The sequence below is a fragment of the Dermacentor variabilis genome, chromosome 9, assembly GCF_050947875.1.
Source record: "Dermacentor variabilis isolate Ectoservices chromosome 9, ASM5094787v1, whole genome shotgun sequence".
NCBI lineage: Eukaryota > Metazoa > Arthropoda > Arachnida > Ixodida > Ixodidae > Dermacentor > Dermacentor variabilis.
Window position 1 is genome coordinate 154,363,540 of NC_134576.1, and position 13,799 is coordinate 154,377,338.

General features: G+C 45.3%; 1 protein-coding gene across 12 annotated transcripts in view; it reads left to right on the forward strand.

The window, feature by feature from the left end:
* The window catches only part of LOC142557859 (transmembrane protein adipocyte-associated 1 homolog), a 210,713-nt gene that overhangs the window by 57,144 nt on the left and 139,770 nt on the right, over positions 1 to 13,799 (forward strand). For all 12 annotated transcript variants that reach the window (XM_075670074.1, XM_075670070.1, XM_075670072.1 and 9 more), the window contains one exon: positions 553 to 685. In XM_075670074.1, coding sequence (XP_075526189.1) covers positions 553 to 685 — 133 coding nt within the window. The remainder of the gene's footprint in view (positions 1 to 552; positions 686 to 13,799) is intronic.

A 13,799-nucleotide genomic window follows, 5' to 3' on the forward strand; every position in this document is an offset into this window, starting at 1 on the left:
GTATAAGTGATCGGGGCTAGAATAATGTAAACATAATGATCACTTCGTTTTATTCCTTTTTTACCCTCCATTCATGTCCGACCAGTCACAGTGACAATGTGATAAAGTGCCCTTTGTACTACTAATAAAGACTGAAAATTAATAAGACTGATTGAATCATCACATTAGTTCAGCTCAAAGCTTTGATTTTTCTTTGATGGATGTGTCGATGTCATTGCAACCTTCTGTACCAGCCCCCACTCTTCCGTCATTCTCTATAATTGGATGCATGTCAAACACAGAAGTGCTGCTGAACCATTTTAAATTAAATTTCAACATAAAAATTACCTGTATTCTAGCAACTGAGCAGATGTTCTCAAGCATACTTGTTTTAAAGCTGTGCCATAGGAATGTGTGTCTCGTGTACTACTGCACTGTTGTGCTTGCCAGATTGCAGGCCGACAGTGCGCCTCCATAGGGATTTTACTTGGAACACATATTGAAACAAGCCTGAAATTTTTGTTGGTGTCCCAAAATGGTGAATAGAGCACAGCAATCCTCTGGTGTCCCTAGGGTGCGCATGTGGGACCTGTGCATCCTGGTGCCCAATGTGGTCTTCCTGCTGTTCATGGCACTGCGCTTCAACCGGGCACGGCTCAAGCTGCGTGCTACCAGCAGTCCCATCTTCTCCACTTTTTACATCCTTGTGAGTCATCAACTTGAACGCATGCATTCTGTGCACGATTCTTCCATGCAATTTCTGTGGCATTTTTCATATAGAATGTAAGCATGCAAGCAAATATTTAATTGAATGTTTATGTTCATGTGTTATACATAACGAATGGTGTGAGTAAATAGCACAATCTAGCAGCTTGACCAGTTCCCACTACCTGCAAAGCAGTGACATCTTATTTTGGAAAAAATAAAATATGGAATATGCAAATTGATACAACAGCACTAAGACACTACTATATACTAGACACAAATTTAGCAGGGCACAGTAGTTAACGTATTTGCACAATTCTACCGTGCCCCCGATAGTAACACACAGTAATATTACCGCCTAAATATAAAAAAAAATAATTTGCTGCCGATTCTACTGTGCACACCAAGTAGCAAAACTTGAGTCAATGCATAATGTGTGGAAACAACTTCATGGAACATACAAAGGCACACACTCGCACACAGCTGAATCTTAGCAGCCAGTTGCTGTTGGAGTTTGACAGCCTCTTTTTGCTGTGTACAGACCACAGAAAGTCATCTTCAGTTCCATCTAATTCCTTATAAATGCCACATGTACAGCGAACTGGAAAATGGTGACCCCAAACAATGGCATAAATAAACGTCCATTCCATGGCATTGTGGCCAGCTACCTTGCATTTAGATTTCTATTTTAGTAAGAATCTGTTTCGTTTTTGATTTTCAGTAGCGTTAGCTACGATTGTAACATGTATGCAAATTTGAATGCACTTTTTATTCAACAAAGCTGCACGTTAAATGCGGTATTCATTAAGCATAATGAAATAATAATAATGTAGCAATACCAAACAAAACTTGAAAAATAAATACAAGTGTGTGTATACACAAAGCAAAGAATTGGACTGTAGTAATATGATTTGGCAAATAACACCTACGAGTATATGAAATAGAGAACAGAACTGACAGCCAGGCTAGTTGGTCTTGATTCTTCTTTGAATTGGTTTTTCCAGCTCAAGAAACAACACGGATGGCAGAGAAGTACACACACGGCAGAGCTGTCCATGTGTGCTTCTATGTTGTCTCTGTTGTTTCTTGTACTGCAAAACCAACTCAAACATGAATATAACACAAGTAACCATTAAAGTTATGAAATTTTTTTCTTGTCAATATTGCTAATTATTTATGTTGATTGTACTTCGTTGTGTAGAAGCTTGACAATACTGCTACTTAACTAGTGATACATTTGTGCTGTAGACCTGATCACCAAGCAATAATTCTTTTTAGAGCACAGCTGTTAAGCGCCTGTTATGTTGAGCGTTGCCGCCCCTCGGTGTAACCATGCGAACACACACATGCCACTGCTCGCACATTCGCCACCATCTTCCACAGCTGGCTCTGATGCTCATCATGCTAGTGTTCCCATACTGCCTCTCGCACTCGTACTACTGTTCGTACCTTCGTCATTTTCTTCTACAGCTGGCCACAGAATAAAGAACAAACTTTAGAGAAGGGAAACTGTACCTTCCACAGTGGTACAAAAATAAGAAGCAGCAGTGCATTGAACTTATCAGGGTACCCTACATATGGCGTGGCTCAAGCAGGAAGTGGAAATGCATTTTTTGTGCATAGTGCGAAATTCAGTATGGCCTCTTTTTACCGGTAGCATATGCTGGTGTGCGCGGTGCTCGCCATACTGGCTTTGCGGCATGCCTCAGTGCCTTGGCTGCCTCGTAGCTGGTGCGTTCTAATTGCCAAGAGATCAAAGAGCCTCTACTGATGCCCACACAAACAAACCACAACTGATGAACAGGTTGTGCGACTTTATTGGCAGAAGACGAGCGGTGCACCTTATTATGAAAGAGCATAAATAAAATTTGCATGTTGAGACGCTGAAACCATTAACACGAGCTCATGTACTGCTGAGTTTTGTAGTCACGCATGGCAGTCTGCTAATGTGTGACAACCAGCAGTGCGAACAGATTGGACAGTGTCGCACCTGTTTGCACCGGTGGTCACCGTTGAAGATGAGCTACTCGCATTGCGAAACATTTGGGTGACGCAGGCATCTGCTGCTGCACCTAACACAGCAACATGGACTACCCGGCCTTTTAGCATTATCTCCTTTCCAACCTATACGCTTCTTTTTGGCTTTTGGGACCGCTAATCTGTTGCTCACACTTGGTTCCCCACTTTCTCTCAATATAGACATGGTCAGTTTCATGGGCGTCACCTTCAGCAGCCACTCTTGCGGGCCTTCACACCCACGTGGCTATCAATGTTATTCAGTTCAGACCATGCAAGCATGCATGCTAGTCATAGTTCACTCTAAATCCTGGCCAACAGAGGCCACAAGCACACTTTGCCCACGGCAGCAGCAGGAAAAGAATGGGGAGCATCAATCAAGGTGCATGTAAACGGGGTCTTTGTCACCGTGCAGAATGCAGGAGCAGGTGCTTACCTCGAGAGACTGTTGCCCAATGCAACTGATCAGGCTGTTACATCCAAGAAACACAACACAATGACATGACCAAGTGAGACAGCAGTGAAACAAGACTGCATTCAATCACAGCATAAGCTTCAGACAATACACTATACATTGGCTAAGATCCACATGACAACAGTGAGCATTCATGTATATGAGTTGCTTACGGCACATTCAGTCGTCCGACTTCAGGCAAATGCAACTGACTAGGCTGCCATATCCAAGAAACATAACATGGCGACCACAACCAAGTTAGACAGCAGCGAAATGAGACTGCATTCAATCACTGCATAAGGTTCAGGCAATACACTATACATTGGCTACGATCAACATTACAACAGTGAGCATCCACGTGCACTAGTCGCTTATGGCACATTCAGCCGTCTGACTTCAGGCACAGTACTTGCGTTCGTCGCACATGACGGTGTGGCAACGAGCGACAACCTCGCTCAAGCAGCTCAAGCAGGCAGCTCAAGCAGATTGGACAGAGTCAAGGTGTCTACCAACTGGGAATCCTCAGGGATCTTGAATAGTATAAAAATACTTGGGGAAAACTCGGAGAATTTGTGCTTCTATCACGGAAAACGAGCTGTAATTTTATTGAAAATGGACGAAAGTCACGCTAATGCTGGCTCGAGTAACAGAGAGGAATCGTAATGAATCGTCTTTTCATGCCGTGTCCTCCACTGGAGGACTTGCCAATGTACAGTCAACGACCGACTTTTCGGATGCCCGATAATTCGGACGGCTTTACGGCACCACCACGTTCCCCATAGAGTATGTATAAGAACGTCTTAAATTTAGAACGCAAGAAACTTTCGCCGTTCGATTTCCGGACTTTTTGCCATGACAGCTGGTCCGAACCGCCATTAGCCAAAGCCACCACCACCACCATCTTGACTGCCTCGCTGCCGCGAGGCTCGCACGCAGACTCACTGGCAGCTCTAGCCACCACTGCGCCAACGCTAGGCCTAGCCATTTCGACGTTCGCTTTTAAGCTTCTTTCCATTCTGTGCTGTGTTTTTCATTGAAAGAATATGCCGCTGTCAGCAATGGCGTCAACTCCGCCGCCTTTGTAATCCTGGCCAATGGCTTTGAAGCTTGGAAAGCACAACACGTTGCATAATACCGGTTCCCAAAAGTCAGCTTCGCCTCACTATGGCAGTGTTACGCGGTGAAGCATACATGAAGTATTGCGGTGAAGCATACGAAAAGTTGGAATAGGCAATTGTCGCAGGACACAATAGCTATTCGTTAATTATACATGCATACAGCCACTGTCTCCGATGCCTAATAAGTGTACGGGCTGGCCTTGTGAGCTTTTTCGTATGTGCCTGTGGCGATTTGAGCACTTAAGGGCAGTAAAAGACATGCAGTCATCGTTTCGAACTGCCCGATTTTTCGAATGCTTTCGTGGCCCCTCGGGAGTCCGAAAAAATCGGACGTTAACTCTACAACTAACCAAGAGAATGCTTAAAATGGTCCGTAGTGTGAACACACGGTGTACGGAGGTGACAACACAAAGGACCTAAGCATTGAGGAATGAATGTTCAACTCGATTTGCAATGGGTTTTACCATTTCGAAGATATTTTATTCGTAGTGCATTTTACTAACCTCTCCCATCTGTTTATTTCTTGAATAAAATAAACACTGCTCCTTACTATTCAAACTGGATTAAGTAGTTTTTTTTTGTTAACTTGCCTACTAAAGAATGACAGCATTGGGCGACATAGTGTCAGCCTGTCTTGACATAATACAAAGGTCTGTGTCACTCAGGGAAAACCTGGACACCCTGAGAGTGTCCCACCTGTTTTCACCGACAGTCGCCTTTGAAGAAGCATTGCGAAGCAATAGGGGGACGCAGGCAAAGCTACGAGGCTGCATAGCTGTGTGAAAGGAAGAAATGAAGGTCGTAGCTGTAGCAAAACGCACTCGAGGATGGCGATAAGTAGGTTCGAAGCAGTTTGTGGTGGTGTCTGTGCTTATTGATTCATTGTCTGTATGAGGCAGTTTAAGACGGTCAATGGATACAGTGTCTTTGCACCAGTTGATCATCACTGTACAATATTTGTGTTGAGTACCCTGAAGGGTCATCATATTGTCACAGTACAACACAGATAGAAGATCGGGAGACATTCTTCAATAACAGCAAGACAATCTGTTCAAAAACAAACAGGACAGAGATATGTCTTCTTTGTCCTCGCCGGATCTCACTGACCCACTAGACGAAGTCCGTTAAGGTCCATATCGTTGTTGTTGTCTGCATAGAATACATGCGTCATTTGTCCCTCCCTAAGAGAGCATCACCCCGATGCTAGACCAGAAGTGTCACTTGGGGAAGTAAGGGTCTCTCCCATAGTTAATCGCTCACACACAGCTTCATGCGGACAACGTATGTGACATCACTGAGTTGGCGCAATACTCGATGCGGTCTGAAGTATTGCCTTAACAGCTTCTTGGAGAGGCCTCGTTTCCGTATGGGTGTCCAAACTCAATCTGTTGCCGACGTCATAGGTTACCATGCTACGATGAAGATCATAGCCCCCTGTGCCATAGTCTTGCTGCTGGCAGATCCGCAAGCGTGCGAGCTGTCGAGCCTCTTCTGTGCGTTGCGTAAACACATCGGCATCTGTGTCAGTGTCGTCAAAGTCGTGTGGACGCGTCACATCCAACATCGTTCGTACATCCCGTCCGTGAACAAGGGTGAACGGAGTAATGCGCGTCCTCTCTTGTTTTGCCGTGTTGTATGCAAAGGTGGTGTAATGTAGGATGTCATCCCAAACTTTATGTTCAACATCCATGTACATTGAGTGCATGTCTTCAGTTGTTTTGTTTAGGCACTGTGTTATTCCGTTGATTTGTGGATGGTAGGCAGTTGACTTCCGATGAGTTGTTACACTTAGCAGCAAGGCGTAATGTAAAAGTGCAGCTCTGAATGCGGTTTCTCGGTCTGTTATTACGACGGTTGGTGCGCCGTGTCACAACACATGTTCAATGAAAAGGTGCTTCACCTCGGCTGCTGTGCTTCTCTGGATTGCCTTTGTTTCAGCATAACATGTGAGATAGTTGGTTGCGACGATAACAAAGCGATTCCCTGCAGTATAAGTAGGAAGTGGGCCCAATATATCCATTCCAATTTGATCAAATAGTCTTCGAGGAAACTGGACGGGTTGTAAGAGACCGGCTGGTTTTGACGGAGGCGACTTGCGCCTCTGGCAGTCGAGGCAAGCGCGAACATGATGTTTCGCAGCGGTGGTAAGTCGTGACCAGTAGTACCTCAGCTGCACTCTGGCTAATGTTCTCGTGTAGCCTAAGTGACCAGAAGTCACCTCGTTGTGACAGGCTTGAAGTACTTCCGTACGAAGAGCTGCAGGAATGACGAGCAGATTGGGGGACCCGTTCGAAGAAAAGTTTCTTTTGTAAAGGACTTTGGCCCGCAAACAAAACGACAACAGTCCTCTTGCGAAAACTCAAGGTGGTTTCAGAGATCTGCCCTCTAAGTAATTGATGAGTACAAGCAACTCAGGGTCACCTTGTTGTTGCGTGATGGTGGATGTGTCCAGAACACAAAGAAATGCTGAGTATTCTTTGGGTGAAGCAGATAACTTTATTGGTGATCGAGACAGGCAGTCAGCATCCGTATGTCGTTTCCCCGGCTTGTACATGACAGTCATGTCAAACTCTTGCAGCTGTAGGCTCCAACGCGCCAATCGTCCTGAAGGATCTTTAAGGTTTGTCAACCAACACAGTAAATGATGGTCGCTGATAACTGTGAAGTGGCGGCCATACAAATATGGGCGAAATTTCATAACTGCCCATGCTACGGCGAGGCATTCATTCTCAATTGTGGAGTAATTAGTCTTTATGCGTGAGAGTGTTCTACTTGCATAGGCAAGCACTCTTTCTGTGCCCTCCTGCCACTGCACAAGAACAGCTCCTAAGCCAACATTGCTGGCATCAGTGTGAAGCAGTGTACGAGCAGTCTCATCAAAGTGAGAAAGCACTGGAGGTGCCTGGAGACGTTCCCGCAAGTCGTTGAATGCACCTTGCTCTTCGCTGCCCCATACAAAAGCAATGTCGTCTCTCCTCAGGCGAGTTGACGGTGACGCAATGGGAGCAAAGTCCGCTATAAACCGCCGGTAATAGGCACAGAGGCTGAGGAAGTGCTTGACAGCCTTTTTATCAGATGGTATGGAAAACTGTGCTATGGCGGCAATTTTCTCAGGATCCGGGCGAGCCCGTGTGGCTGACGATGTGACCAAGAAACTAGTTCTGCAAAGCCGAAGTGGCACTTCTCTGACTTCAGGGCGAGGCCGGCAGATTGTATGGACTGAAAAACTGCTTCAAGCCGTTCAAGGTGTTCTTCAAACGTTGTGAGAACACGATGACGTCGTCGAAGTACACTAAGCAGGTTTTCCACTTCAGACCCGAAAGCACAGCATCCATGAGGCGTTGGAACGTAGCAGAAGCAGAGCACAAGCTGAAACGCAAAACATTAAATTCATATAGGCTGTCTGGCATCACAAAAGCAGTTTTTTCACGCTCTCTCGGATCTACTTCGATTTGCCAATATCCGCCTTTTAAGTCCATTGAAGAGAAGTGACGTGCGTGACGAAGCCTGTCGAGTGAATCATCTATACAGGTAAGCGGGTACACGTCTTTCATTGTGACCTGATTGATCTTACCGTATCCTCTGTAATTATTCGATGCTTCGTTAGAGGCGTCCAACAGATGCTGGGCGTTGACGCAAAAGAGCCGTTGAACTTGGACAATAGTGTAAGAAGCCGTTCTCGTTCGTACTGCGACAAAGCAGTGCTGACGTCAAGTGCAGGAGCTGGGTCTTGCGTAGACGCTTCTTCGAGTAGTGAACAGCAGCCGCGAACATTCGCAACACCATCAAAATAAGCCACAGCCGTGCCCTTCTGAAGGTACCGTCGCTCTGTGCTAAAATTGGTTAGCAACAGGTTCGTGCGCCCGTTGGTGACATTTACTATTCCTCGTGTGACCGAGATGCCGTGAGTAAGCAACAACATGGTTATTTGGTCGGCAACTCCCTCACACTGAAATGGTGCATCACATGCTACCGAAACAAGGGTACATGATCGAGGTGGGATGACGACGTCGTCTTCTGCTAGATGAAAGGAGTTGCGCTGCAGCGATAAGCAATGGACCAAACCAGGGCTCTTATAAAACGTCACCATGCGGTCTGGGATGTTAATTACAGCGCCATACTCTTTCAGGAAATCCATTCCAATCAAACTTTATAGCACACAGGAAGAACGATGAAAGTGGCCGCGAAAGAATCCGCAATGTTAATTCTAGCAGTACATCTTCCAGTAGGCATCAGTAATTGCCCGCCTGCCATCCTTATGTGAGGTCCTGTCCATTACGTCTTTACTTTTTTCCTGCACCCCGCAGGGGCGTCTGCGTAAGCATGCGTTTGGTGTGTTGCGACACCACATACCTGAGCACACGAGGGTTGGACCCTCCCGCGAGTAGCCGTGCGCAGCTTAGCCTTGTCTGGGGAAAGGGGGATCCTGGGGGTTGAACCGATGCTGGGTGTTTGGACCGTTAAGACCCCCCGGCGGAGGCAACACACCTCTTCGGCCTCGGCTTCACATAGACAGCACCTCCAGACTGACCCACCTGGAGGAAATCGGCAGTCGCCTTTTCCTGTCCTCCTCTTCAATCTTCGTCGTCCTCATCTTTCCTGTCTTCTTTTCACTTCTTCTTGCTTCCGAATTTCCTGGCGGCAAGGGTTAACCATGTGTAGTATATCCAGTCTTGGTTATATGCATTGGGTTATAGCGGCAGTGCATAGCTGGCGTGTGCAGGTTGCCCAGAACCTGTAGCGTCCCCTTGTTGGGCTCGGTGGTGGGTGGCTACCACCGCTGCCGAATTTTGAAACCATGTTATGGCAGAAGCTTTCCTGCGACTTCCAGATCGGCCTCTTTTCAGAGGCCGCCCCGATGCACCTTTTCAATTTGCCCTCTGAAACGACCTAGACAACTTTCCATGTTACCACATTTTGCATAGTGAAGGAACACTAAGTATGCGTAAGTAATCCCCTTTCTTGGTGGTGAAATGCCTCATAGAAAAAATTCAAAAAGACTACAAAGCCTCGAAAATGACCATCGGAGACCTGTTAATTGAATTGAAGAACAAAGAACAAGTGCAAAAGCTGTCAGAACTCGCCAGCATTGGTGAAATCAAAGTGACAATGTCTCCCCATCGCTCATTAAACACTTGCAGGGGCGTTATTTCTGAGGAAGATTTTCTCAGCTTGAGTGAAGAGGAACTCCTCGAGGGGTTCCAAGAACAAGATGTGATCAAAGTACAAAGAATTACAATCCGAAGAAACAATGAACAACTCCCCACCAAACATGGGATCCTCACATTTGATACTAGTATTCTCCCCACCTCTCTCGACGCAGGATACCTAAAGATAAATGTCAGACCATACATACCGAATCCAAGGCGGTGGTTTAAGTGCCAGAGGGTCGGCCACGCATCACAATCATGTAGAGGCAAAGACGCATGCGCGAACTGCAGCGCCAATGATCACCCATCTGAAAACTGTAACGCTCCCCCACGCTGTGTAAACTGCAAAGGGGATCATCCAGCGTATTCACGATCATGGCCCTTGTTGGAAGATGGCGAAAGAGGTGATTGCTCTCACAGTAAAAGAGATTTCATTTTTCGAAGCAAGGAAGAGGCTTTCACTCTTACCTCAAATAAGCTATGCCAATGTGGCGCGGTAGGGGGCAGCACCACATCGGTCTCGGGAGTCTGCAGGGGTCACAGTCAGTGGGCCTGTAGCAACTCCATCCGCCCCCTCGGTGGCAGCAGCTAGTGCTGCTCCACCATCATCCAAGACGGCCCCGCAGACAGTTATTCCGCAGGTCCCAAGACTAACCAGAACACCAAGGCGTCATTGATGCCAAAAGAACCAGCGCTCTTCTGAGCGCTCTAAGAAGGACAAGGTCCTTATAACTATACAGAAAAAGGGTCAGGCAACCTGAACGGTTACTGCCCATTAAGCATGTACTGTCCCATATCGTATGTCACCTTTAATTTTTAATTTCGCAAACATCAGTATATTTTTCATTTTACAACCCTGGCTTTCATTGTACACTGGAATTACAGAGGTCTTGTACACAATATAGGTGACACCAAAGAGATTATCAACACTTTTTCGCATCCGCCGTGGTTGCTCAGTGGCTATGATGTTTGGCTGCTGAGCACAAGGTCATGGGATCGAATCCCGGCCACGGCGGCCACATTTTGATGGGGGCGAAATGCGAAAACACCCGTGTATTTAGATTTAGGTGTGCACATTAAAGAACCCCGGGTGGTCGAAATTTTCGGAGTCCTCCACTATGGTGTGCCTCATAATCAGAAAGTAATCTTGGCATGTAATGGCCAGTTGTAGTGTGTTTTCAAGAAATGAATCTTGGTCCAAAAAAATAGCAAAATTCTCAAAGGTTTCACTGTTGTCTGAAGAGACCTTGAATACCCTAGCCGTTTGTCGGGAGGAGTCGCCACAGTCGTTCAAGGCGCACCCCCACACGAGATGTTCTGGTGAATACTTCTTTCCAGGCTGTCGCCGTCACCCTTCTATCACATAAAGTCATCACCATCTGTTCACTTTACATCCCACCCCATACTCATTTTACTACTAGACAACTGGAAAATCTAATGCACCAGTTGCCGGAGCCTTTTATTTTAGTAGGAGATTTTAATGCCCATTGTACCCTCTGGCACAGTGATAGAACAGACCAAAGAGGGCAAGTAATCGAAGATTTTATTTTGTCTAACAGCAATATGTCTTTTAAACTCGGGTTAACCAACATAATTTTCACCAAGCTCACGCAAATTTAGCTGTCTAGATTTATCCTTCTGCTCACCGTCTGTCTTTAGCGATTGTAAGTGGGAAGTCCTCGACACTTCGTATGGAAGTGATCATTTGTCGACATTTATCAGGCTATCATCCACATTACCTACCATAAACTCTAAGCCACGTCGCTGGGAAATACATCTTGCCAACTGGCCGCTTTTTATGAAACATGCAAAACAAAACTCGAAGTATTTTTAAAGAAACTCTGCGTAAATGAAATTAATGAGAAGTTCACTGTAGTTTTAATTTCAGCGGCAGAAAAGGCAATACCTCAAACATCCAGCCTTGTGCGCAAAAAAAAAAAAAAAAAAAAAAATTCCCCTGGTGTACTCCTGAGTGCACAGAAACAAAAAACTTCAAAATAGGGCCTGGGGTATGTTACGAAGACACCCCACCTACACCAACCTTCTATGCTTTAAACAGGCCAAAGCCAAGGCACGATTTATCAGACTGCAGGCAGAAAAATCATTGTGGAAGAAATACGTACCTTCCATAAACAGTTCAGTCAAGTCTAAACGCACGTGGGTACAGGTTGGAAAGTTTCGGAGAGATTACTCATCATCATCATCATCATCATCATCATCATCATCATCATCATCATCAGCCTGGTTACGCCCACTGCAGGGCAAAGGCCTCTCCCATACTTCTCCAACTCAGCTTACACAATAACGTTAGAAGTCCAGACACACAAACAATAATACAAGAACAGGCAGATATACTTGGCGAACATTTCTGTGATGTATCCAGTTCAGGGAATTATACCAAGGAATTTTTACAGTGCAAACAGTCTGCTGAAAAACAGAAGCTGCCCACTACTGGCGTGTCAAATGAACCATACAATTCCCCCCTCACACAACAAGAAATAAACAGAGCCCTTTCTGCAGGGAATAACATAGCGCCAAGTCACGACCGTATTCACTACACCATGCTTGCTCATCTGTCTCAAGCACCTGTAGATGCCCTCCTCAAATTTTTCAACATAATCTGGGAACCTGGTATAATGCCGGAAGAGTGGAAAAAGGCAATAGTAGTTCCATTTCTAAAAGCCGGTAAATCCCCAACATTCGCAAGCAGCTACAGACCCATTGCCCTCACAAGCTGTTTGGCAAAATCATATTCCATTCTTTCGCGGTGCGAGGTATGAATGACTGACCAAATGCGAGGGAATGACACATTATGCATTTAACTTTGCAAGAATGATCCCGCCGCGGAAAAATGGCTGAGGGTTTATGCATGAACTCGTTATGAAGGGATACGTGATAGTAGAGCTTATGGAATAGTGTTAAACGAGATATATTACGGCGAAGTGACAAGGCTTCAAGTTCGGCGCGATTTTTTAATGCTGTTATACTGGTTTCTCGTGAATAATCTGAAAAGATGAAGCGTACAGCACGGTTCTGCAGGGCTTCTAAGTCAATTATTAGGTATGCTTGATGGGGATCCCATATGGCTGACGCGTACTCCATTTTAGGGCGTATTAGTGTTGTGTATGCCAATTTGCGTAAGTGTACGGGAGCTTGTTTGAGGTTATGTTTAAGGAAACCAAGCGAACGGTTTGCAGAAGCAAGGATATGATTAATGTTATTATTTCATGTCAAGTTAGGGGTTAAGTGTACGCCAAGATATTTGCAGCTGGAAACTTGTTCAACAAGGCTGTTGTTTAAGATGTAAGATGTTGATGTTCGGGGCGCCTGATTAGTAAAAGACATGAATTTAGTTTTAGTAAGATTTAGAGGCATTAGCCAAGTTGAACACCATACGTTTATTGCGTTTAGGTCAGATTGAAGAATGTCGTGATCATAGTTAGAGTGAATATTACGATATATGACGCAATCATCAGCAAATAGTCTGATATTGGATTTGATGCCGTCTGGTAGATCATTAATGTAAATTAGAAAAAGTAGGGGCCCAAGCACACTTCCCTGTGGTACACCAGATGTTAATAATAATAATAATATTTGGGGTTTTACGTGCCAAAACCACTTTCTGATTATGAGGCACGCCGTAGTGGAGGACTCCGGAAATTTTGACCACCTGGGGTTCTTTAACGTGCACCTAAATCTAAGCACACGGGTGTTTTCGCATTTCGCCCCCATCGAAATGCGGCCGCCGTGGCCGGGATTCGATCCCGCGACCTCGTGCTCAGCAGCCCAACACACACCAGATGTTACGGGGACTAGAGATGAGTTGTGATTGTTAACCGATGTAAATTGCATCCTGTTAGAGAGAAAGTCTTTTATCCATGTGACAACAGTAGAGTCAATGTTCAGCTGTGTAAGTTTGTGAATAAGTCGACGATGAGGGACACGGTCGAATGCTTTTGAATAATCTAGGAATACGGCATCTACTTGAATTCCGGTGTCTATTGATGAATGTATGTCGTGAATAAAACCAGCGAGCTGAGTGTCACATGAATAGCCTCTGCGAAAACCGTGCTGTTGCTTAAATATGAGGTTATGTTCTTCAAGGTAGTTAATGACCTGGGAATGTATAATATGTTCGATTAATTTACAAATGTTACTTGTTAAAGAAATTGGTCGATAGTTAAGCGGTGAAGAACGATCCCCAGACTTGAAAAATGGCACTACCTTAGCCACCTTCCATTCGTGAGGGATAACGCCTGTTGATAGTGATTGTGAAAATAAGGCGGACAGTACTGGGAAGATGCTTGGGGCAATATTTTTTAGAGTTGTTTTATTTAAGCCAGTATTATCAGCGGAAGATGAAATCTTAAGATTAGT